Source organism: Tursiops truncatus, chromosome X, assembly GCF_011762595.2.
Source record: "Tursiops truncatus isolate mTurTru1 chromosome X, mTurTru1.mat.Y, whole genome shotgun sequence".
NCBI classification, from domain to species: Eukaryota; Metazoa; Chordata; class Mammalia; order Artiodactyla; family Delphinidae; genus Tursiops; species Tursiops truncatus.
The window spans coordinates 85,838,356-85,858,243 of NC_047055.1; the positions used below are offsets into that span (position 1 = coordinate 85,838,356).

Genomic DNA, 19,888 nt, shown 5'->3' on the forward strand with positions numbered 1-19,888 from the left:
CCCTTCAGACTGTGTTCACGCAGCCAACCCCAGTCCCCTCCCTGCACTCCGACCAAAGCCCGAACCTCAGCTCGCAGCCCCGCCCCGCCCCAGCGGGTGAGCAGACAAGCCTCTTGGGCTGGTGGGTGCCGGTCGCCACCGATCCTCTGTGCGGGAATCTCCCTGCTTTGCCCTCCACACGCCTGTTGCTTGCTCTCCTCTGGGGCTCTGAAGCTCCCCCCTCCGCCTCCCGCAGTCTCCGCCTGCGAAGGGGCTTCCTAGTGTGTGGAAACCTTTCCTCCTTCACAGCTCCCTCCCACTGGTGCAGGTCCCGTCCCTATTCTTTTGTCTCTGTTTTTTCTTTTTTTCTTTTGCCCTACCCAGGTAGGTGGGGAGTTTCTTGCCTTTTGGGAGGTCTGAGGTCTTCTGCGAGCATTCAGTAGGTGTTCTGTAGGAGTTGTTCCATGTGTAGATGTATTTATGGTGTATCTGTGGGGAGGAAGGTGATCTCCACGTCTTACTCTTCTGCCATCTTCCCCTCTGCCCCTCAACTATACTCTCTTAAAATATTTTCTCAGTCCATTTCCTTTTCTCTTCTTCTTCTGGGATCCCTATAATTCGAATGTTGGTGCATTTAATGTTGTCCCAGAGATCTCTGAGACTGTCCTCAATTCTTTTCATTCTTTTTTCTGCTCTGCAGTAGTTATTTCCACTATTTTATCTTCCAGGCCACTTATCCGTTCTTCTGCCTCAGTTATTCTGCTTTTGCTTCCTTCTAGAGAATTTTTAACTTCATTTATTGTGTTGTTCATCATTGTTTGTTTGCTCTTTAATTCTTCTAAGTCCTTGTTAAATGTTTCTTGTATTTTCTCCATTCTATTTCCAAGATTTTGGATCATCTTTACTATCATTACTCTGAGTTCTTTTTCTGGTAGACTTCCTATTTCCTCTTCATTTGTTTGGTCTCGTGGGTTTTTACCTTGCTCTTTCATCTACTGTGTGTTTTTCTGTCTTCTCATTTTGCTTAACTTACTGTGTTTGGGGTCTCCTTTTCACAGGCTGCATGTTCACAGTTCCCATTGTTTTTGCTGTCTGCCCCCAGTGGCTAAAGTTAGTTCAGTGTGTTGTGTAGGCTCCCTAGTGGAGGGGACTAGTGCCTGTGTTCTGGTGGATGAGTCTGGATCTTGTCTTTCTGGTAGTCAGCAGCGCATCTGGTGGTGTGTTTTGGGGTGTCTGTGACCTTATTATGGTTTTATGCAGCCTCTCTGCTAATGGGTGGGGTTGTGTTCCTATCTTGCTAGTTCTTTGGCATAGGGTGTCCAACACTGTAGCTTGCTGGTTGTTGAGTGGAGCTGGGTCTTAGCATTGATATGGAGATCTGTGGGATATCTTTCGCCATTTGATATTATGTGGACCTAGGAGGTCTCTCGTGGGCAAGTGTCCTGAAGTCGGCTCTCCCACCTCAGAGGCACAGATGCAAAAATTCTTAATGAAATACTAGGAAACCGAATTCAATAGCACATTTAAAGGATTATACACTGTAACCAAGAGGGATTTATCCCAAGGATGCAACAATATTTCAATATACATAGTAAAACAATGTCTTACAATACATTAACAAAATGAAAGAAAAAAACCACATGATTATCTCAATAGATGCAAGCAAAGCATTTGACAAAGTTCAACACCAATTCATCATTAAACCTTTCAACAAAGTAAGTATAGAAAGATCTTACCTCAACACAATAAAGACCATATATGAAAAGCCCATAGACAACATTATAATTAATGGGAAAAAAACTGAAAGCTTGCCCTCTAAGATCTGGTACAAGGCAAGTCTGCATACTCTCACCACTTCTTTTCAACATAGTACTAGAAATCCAAGCCAGAGCAATTGGGCAAGAAAAAGAATTAAAAGGCACCCAAACTGGAAAGGAAGAAGTAAAATTGTCTCTGTTTGCAGACAACATGATCATATATGTAGAAAAACCTAAAGACTGAACAAAATAATTGTTCAGTAAAGTCATAGGGTACAAAATAATTCAGTAACGTCATAGGGTACAAAATCAACATACAAAAAATCACTCAGTTTTCTATACACAAACAATGAACTATTTGAAAGGAAAGTTAAGAAAATAAGACCATTCACAATAGCAACAAAAAGAATAAAATATTTAGTAATAAACTTAAACAAAGAGGTGAAAAACATACACTGAAAATTATAAAACATTGATGAAGGAAAGTAAAGAATACATAGATAAATGGATAGACATCCCATGTTCACGGATCATAAGAATTAATATTGTTAAAATGCCCATACTACACAAAGCAATCTACAGATTTAATACAATCCCAATCAAAATCCAATGGTATTCCCTACATAAATCGAAAGAGCAATCCTAAAATTCATATGGAGCCAAAAACAACCCCAAATAGCCAAAGCAGTTTTGAGCAAGAAGTGCAAAGCTGGAGGCATCACACTTCCTGATATCAACATACATTATAAAGCTATAGTAATCAAAACAATATTGTACTGGCATAAAAACAGACATACAGACCAATGGAACAAAATAGAGAGCACAGAAATAAATCCATGCTTTTACAGTCAACTGATTTTCAGAAGGGGGCCAAGAACACAAAATTGGGGAAGTCTTCAATAAATGGTGTTGGGAAAATTAGATATCAACATGCAGGAGAATGAAATTGGACCATTACCTCACACCATGTACAAAAAATCAACTCAGGCTGAATAAAGACTTACGTGTAAGACCTAAAACTATAAAACTACCAGAATAAAACAGAGAAAAACCTTCTTGACATTGACTGGGACAATGAGTTCTTGGATATGACACCAAAAGCACAAGGAACAAAAACTAAAATAAACAAGTGAGATTACATCAAGCTAAATCAACTGAGTGAACAGGCAACCTAGAAATGGGAGAAAATATTTACAAGCTATATATCTGATATGAGGTTAATATCTAAAATACATAAGGAACACCTACAACTCAATAGTTTAAAAAACCCACATATAATCTGTTTTTAAAATTGGTGAGGGACCTGTATAGATATTTTTCCAAAGAAGACATAAAAATGGATAAAAAGTTAAGTACTCAACACCATTAATCATTAGGGAAATGCAAATCAAAACCACGATGAGATATCATCTCACCCTTGTTAAAATGGCTCTTATCATCAGAATAGCTATCATCAAAAAGTCTACACATAGGGCTTCCCTCGTGGCGCAGTGGTTGAAAGTCCGCCTGCCGATGCAGGGGACGCGGGTTCATGCCCCGGTCTGGGAAGATCCCACATGCAGCAGAGCAGCTAGGCCCGTGAGCCATGGCCGCTCGGCCTGCACGTCCGGAGCCTGTGCTCCGCAACGGGAGAGGCCACAACAGTGAGAGGCCCGCGTACCGCAAAAAAAAAAAAAAAAAAAGTTAAAAAAAAAAAAAAAAAAAAAAAAAGTCTACACATAATAAATGCTGGAGAGGGTTGGAGAATAAGAAACCTTCCTACACTATTGAAAGGAATGCAAATTGGTGCAACCACTATGGAAAACAGTACAGAGGTTCCTTTAAAAACTAAAAATAGAACTACCATATGACACAGCAGTCCCATTCCTGGGTAGATGAAAACTCTAATTCGAAAAGATACATGCACTCCAATGTTCATAGCAGCACTATTTACAATAGCCAAGACATGGAAACAACCCAAGTGTCTGTCAACAAACTATTGGCTTAAGAAGATGTGAGATATATATACATTGGTATATTACTCAGCCATAAAAAAAGAATGAAAGATTGTCATTTGCAGCAACATGAATGGCCCTAAAGATATTACACTTAGTGGAGTAAGTCAGACAAAGACAAATATTGTATCACTTATATGTGAAATCTAAAAATCAATACTAACGAATCTGTGTACACAACAGAAACAGACTCACAGACATAGAAAACAAACTTATGGTTATCAAAGGGGAAAGGGAGTGGGGAGGGATAAATTAGAAGTATGGGATTAACATATATACACTACTATATATAAAATAGATAACCAACAAAGACCTACTGTATAGCACAGGGAACTATACTCAATATTCTGTAATAACCTATATGGGAAAAGAATCTGAAAAAGAATGAATATATATATATATTATATGTAACATATATATAATATACAACTGAATCACTTTGCTGTACACCCGAAACTAACACAATATTGTAAATCAACTATACCTCAATTTACAAAAAGCAAATCAGTCTTTAACTACTAATAACTTGGCTCTCAAATTTAGCTGCACTTTACAACTTTTAGTAATCAAATTAATCATAGGACAAAACCAATATATGAATGTATATTTTCAAAAGATTGTATGATGTAACTCTTTTTTCTTATAGAGATATATTCTGAATCTTTGCTAAAATAAAAAATATATAATTATTTTTAAAAGATCTGAAATATATATATATATATATGTATAACTAAATCACTTTGCTGTACACCTGAAACTAACACAATATGTAAATCAACTATACTTCAAATTAAAAAAGAAGAAAAACAAAAGAAAAGCAAAAAAGAGGAACTTCCCTGGTAGTTCAATGGTTAAGACTCTGAGCTTACGCTGTAGAGGGTGCAGGTTCAATCCCTGGTTGCGGAACTAAGATCCCTCGTGCCGTGTGATATGGCAAAAAAAAAAAGACAGGAGACAACAAGTGCTGGCAAGAATGTGGAGAAAACAGAAAACTTGTGCACTTTTGATGGGACTATAAATTGGTACAGCCATTATGGAAAGTAGTACTGAGGTTTCTCAAAGTATTAAAAATATAACTACCTTATGACCCAGCAATCTCACTTCTGGGTATATATCCAAAGGAAATGAAATCAGCACCTTGAAGAGATATCAGAACTCCCATGTTTCTTTCAACATTATTCACAACAGCCAAGATACAGACACAACCTAACTGTCCCTCAATGGATAAAATGGATTTTTAAAATGTGATATAGATATATACATACACAAATACAATCGAATATTGTTCAGCCTGATAAAAAGAAGGAAATCTTGCCAGTTGTAACAACACAGATGAACCTGAGGAAAGTATGCTACATTAAATAAGCCAAACAGAGAAAGACAATACTGTATGTTCTCATTTATATGTGGAATCTAAAATCGTTGGAACTCTAGAAGCAGAGAGAAGAATGGTGGTTACCAAGTGCTGAGGAGAGGGGGAAATGGGGAGATGTTGGTTAAGCGGTACAAAGTTTCAGTTATGCAGGAGAATAAGTTCTGGAGGTCTAATGTACAACAATGTGACCGTAAGTAACAATCATTTATTTTATACTAAAATTTGCTAAGAGAGAAGATCTTAAGTGCTCTAAACACACATACAAAAAAAAAAAGAAGGAAAGAAAGTGGTAACTATCCTAGGTGGTAAGTTAATTAGCTTGATTGTGGTGATTATTTCACTACATATGTATATCAAATCATTAAATTCAATATGTACAATTTTAATTGTCAAATGTACCTCAATTTTAAAATTCAATTTAAAAAAGAAAATTAGTTTTTCTGGTGGGTAGACTAGATGAATTCAAGCATTCCTTTCAACTTGAAAAGCTTATGATTCTAAGATTTCATTAAGTAGGTGAGAAAGAAACCTCAGAGGTGTTCAGTTGCCTTGCCTGAAATCACGTAATTTATTGTGGCAGAATTGAGATCTTAGCTCTCCTAACTCTAAATCCATGCTCTTGGAAAGACATCTTAAATTTTACCTAATTATCTTTTCTCTCCTCTAGTCCCCACCCCTTGTGAGTATGTGGTAGCCCGATAGGCAACTAAGTGGTACTAAGCCAGACAACTAGGCTGTATAGATCAACAAATAGATTCAAATTGGATAAATGACTCTCTAGCTCATGTGTAGCATCTCCATGGCTAGTGGTTTTCTCAGGATGAACACAATTTACACTTATTGTTCCAGCATAATTACATACTATACCTCCCCCTTTCACTGTTCAAAGTGTCCTGATTTGGATGATATGGTCACCCTACCAATGGCCAACCTGGGAGGCCCTAACATTCTGTAGTTTCCAAAACCTTGATATAACAAAGAAGTTGGCTTCAAGTTACAGTACAAACCACTAGTTTTGTTTTATCTAAACACAGCCTTTCATCAAATAAATCATCCCAAACAAGATTCTTTTAAGGAAACACATCTTTAGAAGATTTTGTGCTTTATGGGATGTTTCCTGAGACTTTTATGCACTTTGAAAATACTTAATATTATTAAGTCCTCACGCTTTAACAGTGTTTTAGAGTTTACCAAACACCTGGACTGACAAGATCTCCTTTAATGAATAGACAAATAATTAATGAACCTATCTGGGTTCTGGATTATACTGAAAGGGATTCAGGAGATGGAGAAAATAGCCTTAGCTGCTCTAAAACAGTGAAGAATCAGATTGGAGTGATGATCTCTGCATGAATGTATTAACCTATGTATTTTAGAGAGCATAAAAATCAAACATAAAACCCAACAACCACACATTAAAAGCCTTAACATTCAGAGATCAGTGGTTTGTATACATGCCACAGTTCTTCATCTGTCTTCAAAGTCAATTTTTAATCTGTGTCACTTAATAGAAAGGCCTGTAATGACATACTGTGTTAGTTTCCCAGGACTGCCATATCAAATCCACAAACTGGGTGAATTAAGATACTTCTCTCACAGTTCTGGAGTCTAGAAGTACAAAATCAAAGTGTTGGCAGGACTGTGCTCTTTCTGAAGGCTCTAGAAGAGAATCCTTCTTTGCCTCTTCTTAGCTTCTGGTGATTGCAGGCATACCTTGGCTTGTAGATGCATCATTCCAATCTCTGCCTATATCATCACATGATGTCTCTCCTGTGTCTGTCCAAATTTCCCTCTTCTACAATGAGATACCATCTCACACCGGTCATAATGGCCATCATCAAAACATCTACAAACAATAAATTCTGGAGAGGGTGTGGAGAAAAGGGAACCCTCTTGCATTGTTGGTGGGAATGTAAATTGATACAGCCGCTATGGAGAACAGTATGGAGGTTCCTTAAAAAACTAAAAATAGAACTACCATATGACCCAGTGATCCCACTACTGGGCATATACCCTGAGAAAAACATAATTCAAAGAGTTGTGTACCAAAATATTCATTGCAGCTCTATTTACAATAGCCAGGACATGGAATCAACCTAAATGTCCTTCGACAGATGAATGGATAAAGAAGATGTGGCACATATATACAATGGAATATTACTCAGCCATAAAAAGAAATGAAATTGAGTTATTTTTAGTGAGGTGGATGGACCTAGAGTCTGTCATACAGAGTGAAGTAAGTCAGAAAGAGAAAAACAAATACCGTATGTGAACACATATATATGGAATCTAAAAAACAAACAAAAAAATGGTCATGAAGAACCTAGGGGCAAGACGGGAATAAAGACGCAGACCTACTAGAGAATGGACTTGAGGATACAGGGAGGGGGAAGGGTAAACTGGGACAAAGTGAGGGAGTGGCATGGACATATATACACAACCAAACGTAAAATAGATAGCTAGTGGGAAGCAGCCACATAGCACAGGGAGATCAGTTCGGTGCTTTGTGACCACTTAGAGGGGTGGGATAAGGAGGGTGGGAGGGAGGGAGATGCAAGAGGCAAGAGATATGGGAACATATGTATATGTATAACTGATTCACTTTGTTATAAAGCAGAAACTACCACACCATTGTAAAGCAATTATACTCCAATAAAGATGTTAAAAAATTTTTTTAATTTAAAAAAAAGAGGGAAAGGACACCAGTCACTAATCCATTATGACAACATCTTAAATTGTTTATATCTATAAAGATTCTATTTTCAAATAAGGTCACATTCACAGTACCAGGTACTTGAACATATTTTGGCAGGGGACACAATTCAGCATACAACATGTACTCATCCAGGGTGGTATGCACCAAAGTTTTCTTATACAATAGGATGAACTTAAGGAATAAAAATCCCACCTCCTCCACTGCTGAACCAAAGCAATGTCCATTTTATATATTTTTATATTCTGTAAATAATTGGAGCATGACATTCAATATTCCACCCAGGCAGAGTTCATCATTTCTTCCATTTGTCCTGTAGAATCTTGAACATTATAGGAGAGCTCACTTTTCACTCTACACTGGAGTCATCTGTTTAGGAAGTTGTCTCCTACAGTAGACTATGAGCTCCGTGAGGGCAAGAACTATGGATCATTCATCTCTGAATCTCCAGTGCCTAGCTTTATAGATGACACAAAGTCGCTCTTAGTAATTATTGGAGGAAAGAAGGAGGTTGGAAGGAAGGAAGGTACTTGTAAAGTTATAATCTAGTGGGAAGTAGAAAGGTGCTAGTTGCTCAACATGTCAAAGCCAAGACTATGTCACTTCCTCAGGACTCTCCACTCTCTACTTTGATCTTCTTGGAACTTTGCCAGGGTTTCAGTATGCAAAAAATAATACAATCACAAAGTGACTCCATACTTGGTGAGCCTTTAGTGCATCAAAGTAGCTTTTCCTTCCAGAAGCTTCCTGGTCATTCCAACAGCAGCTTAGCACATAAACGGCATGCCAGAGGGGGAAGGAGGGATCAGGGAATACCATGTACAGGCTATGTTTTAGATGATGAATTCCTATAAATTGATCAAGGTTGAACACTAAATATGGCAGATCCCTCAATAGCACTTTCTCTCTTTCCCTCTCTGTCTCTCTCTGTCTCTCTCTCTAGTGGACCAGTATCAGCTAGCGTCAGGAAGAATATATAGTTCATTTTAAAGTCTTATGCCTTTACACACCCAACCGATTATAACATCCAGAATAAAAAGCTGAATGCATATGCTTATGTCTACATTCCAGAGGAAGGCAGAGAAGGAAGAGATCAGACATTCACAGGAATTATAGAAAAGGTGGAAGTGTCCTGTGGAATGCACGCCCAGAACAAATTTGGAAGTTTTTGGTGCCCACTCCTCCCCTTCCCCTTTTAACCCCAAAACTAGTTTCTGGTATGCCCTGTGCCAGCCCACAGTCATGAGAGTCAGGCTGTGATAAACAAATGTAGCATTTATAGGGAGGTTAATAGTAAATGTCAAATTGAATACCATGAAAGAGGACACCAAACAGAATGCCATTCCATGAAGGCAGAGACTTTATCTTGTTCATCAGTGCCTTGAAAAGTGCCAAGCACATAGCAGTTACTCAGTAAAAATTTAATGAATTTTGAATAAATTAAATTGATTAACCAGGAAATTGCTATAGGCAGTCAGAGCATGTTATTCAGAAAAGAATACTGGGACCAGAAGCCTCTGAAATGAAACTGTTGTCCCAGCAATGCAATGCTCTCCTCACTTGGCAGCAGCAGGTCCAGGAAGGGTAATGTATATCTCCAAGAGGTAGCTAAAGCCTGACAAGCATTCCTTAGCCTAGAGTCAGAGCCCTGCCTCCTCCCTTTCTTGCCTGGCAAGAGGGCTTGGATATCACTGAATTTCCTACTCACAACCTCCTTTTGCTGACTACTCAAAGAGGGCCAAGGCCAAGATTAACAGAACTAATTTTGCTTAGGCTAAACCAATGAAATGGTTTAGCCAAGGAGTATAAAGATCATCACTCCTGCCTTCAGTCCCTGTTCCAGGATCTAGCACCCCCTCATTCCTTTTCCCTTTTTAAAACCACTGGGAAAAAACAGAGATGGGAGATTTGTTAAGCATTGGCTCAACTTTGATTCTTCCTCTTCACATGCTCTGACACCTTATGTAGCTGGCCATTTCAGCCTTAGCATTCAGATCTTCTGGCCTTCCCTAATCCGTCTCTGTGATTAACTCTCTATTCTTTCTTCTCTTTGATTTATTTTAGATACCTGCAGCAGAAAACAACCCTTTTCTTGTTGGAATGCACTATTGGTACTCAAGCCACAGTCCCCGGACCCAGCACTGCAATGTTTGTCGAGGGACCATTCCTGCCTTATCTCGAAATGTTATCATCTGTGAAGGTACATTTCTGATTCCTTTAGGAAGTGGAGCTCAATGGGTGGAGATGGGTGTGAAGGAGCTCATGAGACTTTAGTATCATTGACTCACACTAGGTCACTGATTCTAGTGTAAGGTTAACCCTGACACTTAACAGACAGGGGAAAGGAGACAGGAGGAAACTGGCATGAGGGGGAATTCTCATTAATCAAAAGGGAAGATTGGGTCTGGGAGGATTGGACAGTACAGTCACAGGTTTGGAAAAATAGAAATCACCTCATTCTTACCATCAATTTCAATTCAAGTCAGGTAATAGAAAATTTGGCTGGGAAGAATACAAAGAAACTGAAATATATGGAAAATAAGCCTTTGGAGTTAAGTCACAACTACTTAGATGCATCTAGGTTCTAACTTTTAGAGCAGCTTAGGGAAGGAAGTTAGAATCTTCATTGTCACCTGATTCACATCCATCTTTTTTTCTTCCTCTTTCACAGTGTGCAAAGTAAAGTCTCACAGATTATGTGCTTTAAGAGCAAGCAAAGATTGCAAATGGAATACATTATCCATTACTGATGACCTCCTCATGCCTGCAGATGAAGTAGTGAGTACCAGCCATGCTTTCTCATAATCACCCTTTTCCATCTCCCCTTCAGTCATGACACACAGGGGAAGGAAGACTTCTTCCTGTTTCCAGACAACCCAAGTAGGCTTCATTCCCAGGCTTATGATCCAACAAATCTAGAAGAATGAAAGCCTCCCCCACAGCTCCCACCTGTCATTTGTCACTAGCATGGGAGTGGGGAGGGAAGGATGATGGAAAACTTCCTTGGGGTTGTCTAGTGTCCTCCATGGGGTAGTATAGTTATTCCAGCTGGCCCTTCCTCTCCTTATATCTCTAACTTCTACCTCTTGTCTCTTTTTATCCTTCAGAAAACTATGCCCCATCAGTGGGTAGAAGGAAACATATCTGTCAGTTCTCAGTGCGCAGTATGTCACGAGAACTGTGGCAGTTATCAGAGACTTCAAGATTTCCAGTGTCTCTGGTGTAATTCTACGGTAAGACGCTTCTCATCTCTTTGATATTTAGAGAGCTGACTTCTAGAGAAGGGGTGGGTTGGAGTTTGATTGCACCTACACATAGATAGAAATCTCAGAGACCCTTACCCCAAAATAGATTATACAGATTCCATAGTATAGAGCTCAGTATCCTGCCTTTCCAGAATTAGCTATGGAATCTTTGAGAGAAAGATTTAATACTCCCTCTTATCTTTGAAGGTGAGGACTACTAGCAAATGGGAAGAGCTGAATTCTCTTATGACAGTAGGGGCAATTAAAAAGTTAGTTCTGAGTATACCTTTAAGAAACCACCTCCTTTCCTCATTCACCATTTCCTAGGAAATTGCAATCTTTGTTAATTAATAATGGTTAATAATATTAGCACATTATTATTGCCACTATGTATTGAGTGTTTTGTATACATGATCTCATTAAATCCTTACAACAACCCTAAACCAGGCCTCGTTGTTCCCATTTACAGAAGAGAGGAAAATGAGGTTCAGAAAAGTGAAGGGATTTGCTCAAGGTCATGAAGCCAGTAAGAAAAAGAGTCTTGATTCATACATAATTGTGTAAAAACTGTGCTCTTAACTACAACATTACCATGCCTTTAAACCAGTGGTTCTCAACTGGGGGTATATTCCCCCACCCGCAGGACACATTTGACAATGTCTGGAGATATTTTTTTATCTAATGATATTCTGATGGAATTTTTTTATTTATCAAGGTATAGTTGATTTACAATATTATGTAAGTTTTAGGTGTACAACATAGTGATTCACAATTTTTAAAGATTATACTCTATTTATATATATTATAAAATATTGGCTATATTCCCTGTGCTGTACTGTATATCCTTGTAGCTTATTTATTTTATGCATAATAATTTGTACCTCTTAATCCCCTACCCCTATCTTATACCTCCCCCAAACTAGTAAACACTAGTTTGTTCTCTATACCTGTGAGTATATATTTTTTGTTAAATTAACTAGTTTTCTTTATTTTTTAGATTTCATATATAAGTGATAACATACAGTATTTGTCTCTCTCTGTCTGACTTATTTCTCTTAGGATAATACCTTCCAGGTCCATCCATGTTGTTGCAGATGGCAAATTTTCACTCTTATTTATGGCTGAGTAGTATTCCATTGTGTGTGTGTGTGTGCGTGTGTGTGTGTGTATGACACTTGTTCTTTATCCATTCATCTGTTGATAGACACTAAGATTGCTTCCATATCTTCACTATTACGAAGAATGCTGCTGTGAACATTGGGGTGCATGTATCTTTTTGAATTAGTGTTTTCTTTTTCTTCAGATGTATACCCAGAAGCAGAATTGCTGGATCATGTGGTAGCTCTATTTTTAGTTTTCTGACGAACGTCCATACTGTTCTTCATAGTGGCTGCACTAAATAACATTCCCAAAAACAGTGTAGGAGGGTTCACTTTTCTCTACATCCTCTCCAGCATTTATTATTTGTAGATATTTTGGTGATGGCCATTCTGACTGGTGTGAGGTGATGCCTCGTTGCAGTTTTCATGTGCATTTCCCTGATGATTAGCAATGTTGAGCATCTTTTCATGTTCCTGTTGGCATTCTGTATGTCTCCTTTGGGGAAAAAAGTCTATTTAGTTCTTCTGCCCACTATAAAAATTTTTTTTCATTTTATATTGGAGCTTAATTGATTAACAGTGTTGTGTTAGTTTCAGGGATACAGCAAAGTGGTTCAGTTATTCATATAGATGTATCTATTCTTTTTCAAATTCTTTTCCCATTTAGGTTATTACAGAATATTGAGCAGCATTCCCTATGCTATTCAGTAGGTCCTTTTTGGTTATCTATTTCAAATACAGCAGTGTGTACATGTCAATCCCAAACTCCCAGTCTATCTCTCCCCCCGACCCTTCCCCACTGGTAACCATAAGTTCGTTCTCTAAGTCTGTGAATCTGTTTCTATTTTGTAAACAAATTCATTTGTATCACTTTTTTTAGATTCCGCATATAAGAGATATCATATGATATTTGTCTTCCACTGTCTGACTTACTTCACTTAGTATGATAATCTCCAGGTCCATCCATGTTGCCTCAAAAGGCATTATTTCATTCTTTTTAATGGCTGAGTAATATTCCACTGTATATATGTACCACATCTTCCTTATCCATTCATCTGTTGATGGACATTTAGGTTGCTTCCATGTCTTGGCTATTGTAAACAGCACTGCAATGAACATTGGGGTACATGTATCCTTTTAAACCATGTTTTTCTACAGATATATGCCCAGGAGCAGGATTGCAGGATCATAGGATTCCTCTATTTTTAGTTTTTTAAGGCACATCCATAATGTTCTCCATAGTGGCTCTATCAATTTACATTCCCACCAACAGTGCAAGAGGGCTCCCTTTTCTCCACACCCTCTCCAGTGTTTATTGTTTGTAGATTTTTTGATGATGGCCATTCTGACTGGTGTGAGGTGATACCTCATTGGAGTTTTGATTTGCATTTCTCTAATGATTAGTGATGTTGAGCATCCTTTCATGTACTTGTTGGCAATCTGTATATCTTCTTTGGAAAAATGTCTATTTAAGTTTTCTACCAATTTTTGGACTGAGTTGTTTGTTTTTTTGATATTGAGCTGAATGTGATGCTTGTAAATTTTGGAAATTAACCCTTTGTCAGTTGCTTCTTTTGCAAATATTTTCTCCCATTCTGAGGGTTGTCCTTTCATCTTGTTTATGATTTCCATTGCTGTGCAAAAGCTTTTAAGTTTCATCACATCCCATTTGTTTATTTTTGCCTTTATTTCCCTTACTCTAGGATGTGGGTCAAAAAAGATCATGCTGTGATTTATGTCAAAGAGTGTTCTTTCTATGTTTTCCTCTAAGAGTTTTATAGTGTCTGGTCTTACATTTAAGTCTTTAATCCATTTTGAGTTTATTTTTGTGTATGGTGTTAGGGAGTGTTCTAATTTCATTCTTTTATAAATAGCTGTCCAGTTTTCCCAGAACCACTTATTGAAGAGACTGTCTTTTCTCCATTGTATATTCTTGCCTCCTTTGGCAAAGATAAGGTGACCATATGTGCATGGGTTTATCTCTGGGCTTTCTATCCTGTTCCATTGTTCTATATTTCTGTTTCTGTGCCAGTAACATACTGTCTTAATTACTGTAGCTTTGTAGTATAATCTGAAGTCAGGCAGCCTGATTCCTCCAGATCCATTTTTCTTTCTCAAGATTGCTTTGGCTATTGGGGGCCTTATGTGTTTCCATATCAATTGTAAAATTTTTTGTTCTACTTCTGTGAAAAGTGCCACTGGTAGTTTGATAGAGATTGCATTGAATCTGTAGATTGCTTTGGGAAGTATAGTCATTTTCACATGTTGATTCTTCCTATCCAAGAACATGATATATCTCTCCACCTGTTTGTTCATCTTTAATTTCTTTCATCAGTGTTTTATAGTTTTCTGCATACAGGCCTTTGTTCTCCTTAGGTAGTTTTATTCCTACGTGTTTTATTCTTTTTATTGCAATGGTAAGTGAGAGGGTTTCCTTAATTTCTCTTTCAGATTTTTCACCATTAGTGTATAAGAATGCCAGAGACTTCTGTGCACTAATTTTGTATCCTGCTACTCTACCAAATTCATTGATTAGCTCTACTAGTTTTCTGGTAACATCTTTAGGATTTTCTATGTGTAGTATCATGTGATCTGCAAAGAGTGACTGTTTTACTTCTTCTTTTCCGATTTGGATTCCTTTTATTTTTTTTCTTCTCTGATTGCCGTGGCTAAAATGTCCAAAACTATGTTGAATAATAGTGATGACAGTGGGCGACATTGTCTTGTTCCTGACCTTAGTGGAAATGGTTTCAGGTTTTCACCACTGAGAATGATGTTGGCTATGGATTTCTCATATATGGCCTTTATTATGTTGAGGTAAGTTCCCTCTATGTCTACTTTCTTTAGAGTTTTTATCATAAATGGGTGTTGAATTTTGTTGAAAGCTTTGTCTGCATCTATTGAGATGATCATATGGTTTTTCTCCTTCAATTTGTTAATATGGTGTATCACGTAGATTGATTTGCATATATTGAAGAATCCTTGCTTTCCTGGAATAAACCCCACTTGATCATGGTGTATTATCCTTTTAATGTGCTGTTGGATTCTGTTTTCTAGTATTTTGTTGAGGATTTTTGCATCTATGTTCATCAGTGGTATTGGCATGTAGTTTTCTTTCTTTGTGACATCCTTGTCTGGTTTTGGTATCAGAGTGATGGTGGCCTCGTAGAATGAGTTTGGGAGTGTTCCTCCCTCTGCTATATTTTGGAAGAGTTTGCAAAGGATAGGTGTTAGCTCATCTCTAAATGTTTGGTAGAATTCTCCTGTGAAGGCATCTAGTCCTGAGCTTTTGCTTGTTGGAAGATTTTTAATCACAGTTTCGATTTCACTGCTTGTGATTGATCTGTTCATATTTTCTATTTCTTCCTGATTCAGTCTTGGCAGGTTATGCATTTCTAAGAATTTGTCCATTTCTTCCAGGTGGTCCATCATATTGGCATAGAGTTGCTTGTAGTAATCTCTCATGATCTTTTGTATTTCTGCAGTGTCAGTTGTTACTTCTCCTTTTTCATTTCTAATTCTATTGATTTGAGTTTTCTCCCTTTTTTTTCTTGATGAGTCTGGCTAATGGTTTATCAAATGTGTTTATCTTCTGAAAGAACCAGCTTTTAGTTTTATTGATCTTTGCTATCATTTTGTTCATTTCTTTTTCATTTATTTCTGATCTAATCTTTATGATTTCTTTCCTTCTGCTAACTTTGGAGTTTTTTTGTTCTTCTTTCTCTAATTGCTTTACGTGTAAGGTTAGGTTGTTTATTCGAGATGTTTTCTGTTTCTTAAGGTAGGATTGTATTGCTATAAACTTCCCTCTTAGAACTGCTTTTGCTGCATCCCATAGATTTTGGGTCGTTGTGTCTCCATTGTGATTTGTTTCTAGGTATTTTTTGATTCCCTCTTTGATGTCTTCAGTGATCACTTCGTTATAAGTAGTGTATTGTTTATTATTCTTTTACATCTTTATTGGAGTATAATTGCTTTAAAATTGTGTGTTAGTTTCTGATTTATAACAAGTGAATCAGGTATACATATACATATGTTCCCATATCTCTTCCCTCTTGCGTCTCCCTCCCTCCCACCCCTCTAGGTGGTCACAAAGCACTGAGCTGATCTCCGTGTGCTATGTGGCTACTTCCCACTAGCTATCTATTTTATGTTTGGTTGTGTATATATGTCCATGCCACTCTCTCAGTTTGGCACAGCTTACCCTTCCCCCTCCCCATATCCTCAAGTCCATGCTCTAGTAGGTCTGTGTCTTTATTCCCGTCTTACCCCTAGGCTCTTCATGACATTTTTTTTCTTAGATTCCATATGTATCTGTTAGCATACGGTATTTGTTTTTCTCTTTCTGACTCACTTCACTCTGTATGACAGACTCTAAATCCATCCACCTCAGTACAAATAACCCAATTTCGTTTCTTTTTATGGCTGAGTAATATTCCATTGTATATATGTGCCACATCTTCTTTATCCATTAGTGTATTGTTTAGCCTCCATGTGTTTGTGTTTTTTACAGATCTTTTCCCGTAATTGATATCTAGTCTCATAGCGCTGTGGTTGGAAAAGATAGTTGATACAATTTCAATTTTCTTAAAGTACCAAGGCTTGATTTGTGACCCAAGATATGATCTATCCTGGAGAATGTTCCATGAGCACTTGAGAAAAATGTTTATTCTGCTGTTTTTGGAGGGAATGTCCTATAAATATTAATTAAGTCCATCCTCTTTAATGTATGATTTAGAGCTTGTGTTTCCTTATTTATTTTCATTTTGGATGATCAGTCCATTGGTGAAAGTAGGGTGTTAAAGTCCCCTACTATGAATGTGTTACTGTCGATTTCCCCTTTTGTGGCTGTTAGCATTTGCCTTATGTATTGGGGTGCTCCTATGTTGGGTGCATAAATATTTACAATTGTTATATCTTCTTCTTGGATCAATCCCTTGATCATTATGTAGTGTCCTTCTTTGTCTCTTGTAATAGTCTTTATTTTAATGTCTGTTTTGTCTGATATGAGAAGTGCTACTCCAGCTTTCTTTTGGTTTCCATTTGCATGGTATATCTTTTAACATCTCCTCACTTTCAGTCTGTATGTGTCCCTATGTCTGAAGTGGGTCTCTTGTAGACAGCATATATATGGTTCTTGTTTTTGTATCCATTCAGCCAATCTGTGTCTTTTGGTGGGACCATTTAATCCATTTACATTTAAGGTAATTATCAGTATGTATGTTCCTGTTACCATTTTATTAATTGTTTTGGGTTTGTTATTGTAGGTCTTTTCCTTCTCTTGTGTTTCTTGCCTAGAGAAGTTCCTTTAGCATTTGTTGTAAAGCTGGTTTGGTGGCGCTGAACTCTCTCAGGTTTTGCTTGTCTGTAGAGTTTTTAATTTCTCCATCAAATCTGAATGAGATCCTAGCTGGATAGAGTAATCTTGGTTGTAGGTTGTTCTCCTTCATCACTTTAAATATGTCCTGCCAGTCCCTTCTGGCTTGCAGAGTTTCTGCTGAAAGATCAGCTGTTAACCTTATGGGGATTCTCTTGTGTGTTATTTGCTGTTTTTCCCTTGCTGCTTTTAATATGTTTTCTTTGTATTTAATTTTTGACAGTTTGATTACTGTGTCTTGGCATGTTTCTCCTTGGATTTTTCCTGTATGGGACTCTCTGTGCTTCCTGGACTTGATTAACTATTTCCTTTCCCATATTAGGGAAGTTTTCAACTATAATCTCTTCAAATATTTTCTCAGTCCCTTTCTTTTTCTCTTCTTCTTCTGGGACCCTTATAATTTGAATGTTGGTGTGTTTAATGTTGTCCCAGAGGTCTCTGAGACTGTCCTCAATTCTTTTCATTCTTTTTTCTTTATTCTGCTCTGCAGTAGTTATTTCCACTATTTTATCTTCCAGGTCATTTGTCCGTTCTTCTGCCTCAGTTATTCTGCTATTGATCCCCTCTAGAGTATTTTTCACTTCATTTATTGTGTTGTTCGTCATTGCTCATTTCATCTTTAGTTCTTCTAGGTCCTTGTTAAATGTTTCTTGAATTTTCTATGTTCTATTTCCAAGATTTTGGATCATCTTTACTATCATTATTCTGAATTCTTTTTCAGGTAGACTGCCTATTTCCTCTTCATTTGTTAGGTCTGGTGGGTTTTCATCTTGCTCCTTCATCTGCTGTGTGTTTCTCTGTCTTCTCATTTTGCTTATCTTACTGTGTTTGGGGTCTCCTTTTTGCAGGCTGCAGGTTCGTAGTTCCCGTTGTTTTTGGTGTCTGTCCCCAGTGGCTAAAGTTGGTTCAGTGGGTTGTGTAGGCTTCCTGGTGGAGGGGACTAGTGCCTGTGTTCTGGTGGATGAGGTTGGATCTTCTCTTTCTGGTGGGCAGGTCCACATCTGGTGGTGTATTTTGGGGTGTCTGTGGCCTTATTATGATTTTAGGCAGCCTCTCTGCTAATGGGTGGGGTTGTGTTCCTGCCTTGCTAGTTGTTTGTCATTGTGTGTCCAGCACTGTAGCTTGCTGGTTGTTGAGTGAAGCTGGGTGTTTGTGTTGAAATGGAGATCTCTGGGAGATTTCCACCATTTGATATTACATGGAACTGGGAGGTCTCTTGTGGACCAGTATCCTGAAGTTGGCTCTCTCACCTCATAGGCACAGCAGTGACTCCTGGCTGCAGCATCAAGAGCTTTTCATCCACACGGCTCAGAATAAAAGCAAGAAAAAGTAGAAAGAAAGAAAGAAAGAAAGAATGAGGATAAAATGAAATTAAATAAAGTAAGATAAAATAAAATAAAGTTATTAAAATAAAAAAATAATTATTAAGGAAAAAAATTTTTTTAATGTAAGAAAAAATACAGACGGACAGAACCCTAGGACAAATGATGAAAGCAAAGCTATACAGACAAAATCTCACACAGAAGAATACACATACACACTCATAAAAAGAGGAAAAGGGGAAAAATAATAAATCTTCCTCTCAAAGTCCACCTCCTCAATTTGGGATGATTCGTTGTCTGTTCAGTTATTCCACCAATGCAGGGTACATCAAGTTGATTGTGGAGATTTAATCTGCTGCTCCTGAGGCTGCTGGGAGAAATTTCCCTTTCTCTTTTTTCGCACTGTTGCCGGGGCTCAGCTTTGGATATGTCCATGCCTCTGCATGTAGGTCGCCGGAGGGCATCTGTTCTTCGCTCAGACAGGACGGGGTTAAAGGAGCAGCTTATTCAGGGGCTCTAGCTCACTCAGACTGGGGGGAGGGAGGGGTACGGATGTAGGGCGAGCCTGCGGCTACAGAGGCTGACGGGACCATTGCACCAGCCTAAGGCATGCTGTGCATTCTCCTGGCGAAGTTGTCCCTGGATCCTGGGACTCTGGCAGTGGCAGGCTGCACAGGCTCCCCGGAACGGAGGTGTGGATAGTGACCTGTGCTCGCACACAGGCTTCTTGGTGGCAGCAGCAGCAGCCTTAGGGTCTCATGCCTGTCTCTGAAGTCCGCGCTGTTAGCCGCAGCTCACACCCGTCTCTGGAGCTTCTTTACGCAGCGCTCTTAATCCCCTCTCCTCACGCACCAGGAAACAAAGGGGGAAGAAAAAGTCTTTTGCCTCTTCGGCAGGTCCAGACTTTTTCCTGGACTCCCTCCCAGCTAGCCGTGGTGCACTAACCCCCTGCAGGCTGTGTTCACGCTGTCAGTCCTCTCCCTGCGCTCTGTCCGAAGCCCAAACCTCAGCTCCCAGCCCCGCCCA

At 38.5% G+C, this 19,888-nt stretch overlaps 1 protein-coding gene across 1 annotated transcript in view; it reads left to right on the plus strand.

The window, feature by feature from the left end:
• The window catches only part of DGKK (diacylglycerol kinase kappa), a 153,223-nt gene that overhangs the window by 72,314 nt on the left and 61,021 nt on the right, over positions 1-19,888 (plus strand). Inside the window, exons 5-7 of the mRNA XM_033849703.2 lie at positions 9,883-10,018; positions 10,490-10,593; positions 10,926-11,051. Of these exons, the coding sequence (XP_033705594.1) occupies positions 9,883-10,018; positions 10,490-10,593; positions 10,926-11,051 (366 nt within the window). The remainder of the gene's footprint in view (positions 1-9,882; positions 10,019-10,489; positions 10,594-10,925; positions 11,052-19,888) is intronic.